General features: G+C 36.9%; 1 protein-coding gene across 2 annotated transcripts in view; it reads right to left on the bottom strand.

The window, feature by feature from the left end:
• Positions 1 to 4,819, bottom strand: part of LOC107695540 (rho-related BTB domain-containing protein 1-like) — a 22,002-nt gene that overhangs the window by 3,964 nt on the left and 13,219 nt on the right. For both annotated transcript variants that reach the window (XM_016495512.1, XM_016495513.1), the window contains 2 exons: positions 4,265 to 4,353; positions 2,757 to 2,862 (listed from right to left, as the gene is read on the bottom strand). In XM_016495512.1, coding sequence (XP_016350998.1) covers positions 2,757 to 2,862; positions 4,265 to 4,353 — 195 coding nt within the window. The remainder of the gene's footprint in view (positions 1 to 2,756; positions 2,863 to 4,264; positions 4,354 to 4,819) is intronic.

Here is a 4,819-nt window from a genome sequence, read left to right as displayed (position 1 = left end):
GAGATCAAGCCTGATGTAAGCAGTAGCCATAGCAAAAGAGGGCTGGACACAGCTATCCTCGAATAGCAGTTCTCTCAGATAAGGCTGAAGATTGCCCAGGCCACGGAAGTGGACCATCTATTTAAAACCCCGAAGGGGAGACAGCACAGTCCAGGCAAGGGGCTCACAGAGACCCCAATCTAAAAACCCTAAAAGGGAATCGGTCTCCGCGCTGGAACACAGCTATCCTCGAATAGCAGATTCCTAAACAAAGACTTCAGCACTTACTCGAGAACTTGTGCCAAGGGGAACCCAACCTAGTTATTAAAATCTAGGCTAGAATATAGCTGTTCTCAGACCGCCATATTCCAGAGCAAAAAGATATTCCCCATAACCCCTCTAGGTGCTGAAACCCCTGGGAGAGAAAACTCGCAAGCCTCTCTCCACAGGATATTTAAATATATTCACACCCAGCGAGGCTCTCCACACACATTAACATGCATATTAGAGAGGCACGGCTGAGCTGAATATAGCTTCGCCCACGATCTCGCAGGATCAGGGCTGAAATGACTGTGCTCACACTTCATCGTCATAACAACCCAACAATATCCGTGGCATCTGACAACCGTAAAGAGAGGGTGTGCGGATGCCGCAGATCAAAGCAATGACCGCGAGTTGAGATAACTGTGCCGTGGCAATGGCGGAACTGGGCCGCGAGACACAAACGCTCTGTTCCGTATCCCTCGGGAATAGGAACAAATGCGAGCGGAGCCTAGACATCGTGACTCATCACAATGAGCGCGTAACTCTGAATGCGTGTGCTCTCACAATGAGCACGTTCAGAGCCCTCGAGCACTAAACGCGCAAGCTCCTGACCAAAAACAGATGACAGATAGATTGTGCGCGTCCTCAAGTGCCAGAAACCTCTGGAACGGAGGCACACACTTTCCACACCGCTCACCTGCCTTGGTCTCTCACACGCACTTCAAACAGACGGCTCCTAAAGACAGCAAAGAGGATGATGTATTCAGCAGGTGCCCTTTTATACTTCCGGGCATCCCGCCTATGACGTCATGGGCCAGGTGGGCCAATAGATTGGCATTGTTTCACACGTGCTTCAGACACCGGTCATGCAGGCTGCATTCCCCAACGTGCCCCCTAGGGGGCGCAGCGTTGAGTTCCCTAGAAGGGGAACTAATACAAATGACAAAACAAAACAAAATGAACAAAAATTAAATTGAAAGCAGAATCTAAAAATAAAATCTAATTCAAAATGTTAATAAAAGAGCAGTGTGAGAATTTTGCAAAAAATTATCCTTTTCTGCTTCCACTTTAATAAGGGTTAAAGTTTATTCTTTTTTTTTTTTTTAGACACAAACGCTCTGTTCCGTATCCCTCGGGAATAGGAACAAATGCGAGCGGAGCCTAGACATCGTGACTCATCACAATGAGCGCGTAACTCTGAATGCGTGTGCTCTCACAATGAGCACGTTCAGAGCCCTCGAGCACTAAACGCGCAAGCTCCTGACCAAAAACAGATGACAGATAGATTGTGCGCGTCCTCAAGTGCCAGAAACCTCTGGAACGGAGGCACACACTTTCCACACCGCTCACCTGCCTTGGTCTCTCACACGCACTTCAAACAGACGGCTCCTAAAGACAGCAAAGAGGATGATGTATTCAGCAGGTGCCCTTTTATACTTCCGGGCATCCCGCCTATGACGTCATGGGCCAGGTGGGCCAATAGATTGGCATTGTTTCACACGTGCTTCAGACACCGGTCATGCAGGCTGCATTCCCCAACGTGCCCCCTAGGGGGCGCAGCGTTGAGTTCCCTAGAAGGGGAACTAATACAAATGACAAAACAAAACAAAATGAACAAAAATTAAATTGAAAGCAGAATCTAAAAATAAAATCTAATTCAAAATGTTAATAAAAGAGCAGTGTGAGAATTTTGCAAAAAATTATCCTTTTCTGCTTCCACTTTAATAAGGGTTAAGGTTTTTTTTTTTTTTTTTTTTTTTGGTAACCCATAACCCATTTGGTTACAATAAGGTTTAATTTTAACGGGTGTTAATGCATTAACTAACAATAAGCAGTACATTTGTTACAGTATTTATAAAGCTTTTTAAATGTTAGTTAATAAAAATACAACTGTTTAATGTTAATTCATGTTTATATTACCATTAAGTAATATTAAAAATGTTAATTCATGTTCATATTTCCATTACGTAATATTAACATTATTTATACAACTTTTAATAATTATTTAATTAATTATACAACTTTTGCTTTTAGTATTAGTAAATGTTGAAAGTAATATTTACTAGGATTAATAAATGCTTTATTAATGTATATATGTTTATGTATTTTTCATTGTTAGTTCATGTTAACTAATGTAGTTAACCAATGATAACAAATGGAACCTTACAGTAAAGTTTTTTTTCTTTTTTAAATATGTCTATTTAATGTTATTATTATATTTTAATCGCAATATACAGTAGTGTTTAAATATATCTATATATATATATATAAAATTAAATTTGATGTAATTTTATTAACTTGTATTTCTTTTTTATTTATTAATTTATTTTGTGGATTACATTTTTGGGTGAACTATCTCTTTAAAAGGACACTCTTAAAGACTCATATGTACTCATCATAGCTACTTCTATGTAATGAAGCAAAGTAAATTGTTACTACAGGTGCTTTAAATCGTGCAGTTCCAATGGTGACGGTTTGCGTCTGTCTCATAACTGTTCAGGAAATGCATTTACCTGCTGATTTTGACTTGATCTCTTTGCGGTAATTGGCACATATCCTGTTGTAATGGGTGCAGATGTGGTGTAAACACCAGGCAGCAAGTTGATTAGCATTATGGAACTGTCATCAAAACAAGAGAATAAAAAACAAGACGTTAACGTTTGTATGTATTTAGTCTAAATACTGGAATATGATCACAGTAAACAAAGGCTGTCATCTTGTATTCTGAAACGATATATTGTATTTTACTATGAATTCTCACAGCTACTGTCAAAACTTTGAAGGTTACTGTACAGTAGGCTCAAAGGAAGATGAAATGGCACCAACATATTGTGACTTGTAACACTTCAAACAAAACTGCAATAGGTTTATTGTAAGTAGCTTTGTATGAAAGCATCAGATAAATTGCATATTGTAATTATAGTCATACAGAATGCCAGATATTTACAGATATTACTGTTTAATATCTGCTGTATTATTCATCTGTAAAATCATGGTTGATTTTATTGTAGAGACACTGGATGTTTACAGGAAACATCCTGTGTTTTGAATGCTGTTAAATTACAGTTTAAATCATTAAACCTGGTTCTGTTTGTTTACAGTACTCTATTTGCAACTAATGTTGCCAGTCATTTCTTTAATTGTATGTGTAATATATATATATATATATATATATATATATATATATATATATTTACATATATTTACTAGGGCTAGGAAAAATACACACACACACAGACAAAACATTTTCTTGAGATTATTTATCTGTTTAATATGGAATGATGAACGCTTTAAAAATAATTATCGCAACTATTTCAATATCTATTTTTACTTCATGAGGCTACACTAATGTTTTTTAGCATGAACATATAATACTAATTACAGTACATGCCCCCCGTGCCATACTCAGCAAAAAAGATGCCAATAAACAAATATTATTAGGATATATTTCATTTATACTGATTCAAATTCATTCAATTTCTTTAACCTAAAATCTAACCAGGTTAAAAACTCATTGCGATTAAAAATATCCTTTACAAGCATGACCTGGCCAAGAGGGCAGCAACAAATAACAAAAATATACAAAATTTACAACATCAAACACAATACAACATAATCATGAATCACAACAACAATTTATCAGAAGAATAAAGCAGAATCTGTTAAAATGATGGGAGTATGAGCAGCATTAAATTATTTTGTAGATTATTCCAAGCAAAAGAAGCATTATAATGAGCTTTGCTAGGACCCGAGGAACATTAAGATATAACAGGTCATTTGAATGAAGATTATAACATGCATTTGTATTGTATTGTATTTGTTATTTAGAGTGTAGAGATATGTACGATCAAATGTTTTATCATTAGGGTCGATTAATCGCCACTCACCACATCAAACCTATGTGATTAATTAGCACTAACATTTACATTACAATATAATCACTAATATTTACATTTATACATTTAGCTGACACTTTTATCCACTGTCAATTATCCATTTTAATAACAAAAGATCGATTTACCTGAGCAAGCTCTAGATAGGTGAGTACCTCTCCATCGATATCCTGTCCATCTTTAGATGCTTTTAAGAACTCGCTCACAGCGTATTGCTCTGAGGAGAGAAAACCTCTGTTAAACAGAAGGCACATTTAGATGAGTTGAAAAAATTGGTGTAGAAACAGTTTTCACTCATTTTCAGAAATTGCTAGTAAATTTCACAAATAATTATGAAGAAACAGCAAGTAACACCAAATTAAAGGGTTAGTTCACCCAAAAATTAAAATTCTGTCATTAATTACTCACCCTAGTAGTCTGTGTGACATCAGTGGTTCAACTGTAAAGTTACGAAGCTACGAGAATACTTTTTTTGCGCAAAGAAAACAAAAATAACGACTTTATTCCGCATTTTCGTCTCTACTGCGTCACTTTGGATGCGCATTCACAACAGTATCATGACGCATGAGCATGTGGCTTTACAGTTGAACCACTGATGTCACACGGACTACTTTGTCGATCATCTTGGTACTTTTCTGGACCTTGAACGTGGTAGTTACCTTGCTGTCTATGGGAGGGTCAGA

Source organism: Sinocyclocheilus anshuiensis, unplaced genomic scaffold, assembly GCF_001515605.1.
Source record: "Sinocyclocheilus anshuiensis isolate Anshui unplaced genomic scaffold, SAMN03320099.WGS_v1.1 scaffold466, whole genome shotgun sequence".
NCBI lineage: Eukaryota > Metazoa > Chordata > Actinopteri > Cypriniformes > Cyprinidae > Sinocyclocheilus > Sinocyclocheilus anshuiensis.
The sequence above is the reverse complement of the archived record's forward strand: the minus strand, read 5'-3'. Positions and strand labels throughout refer to the sequence as shown.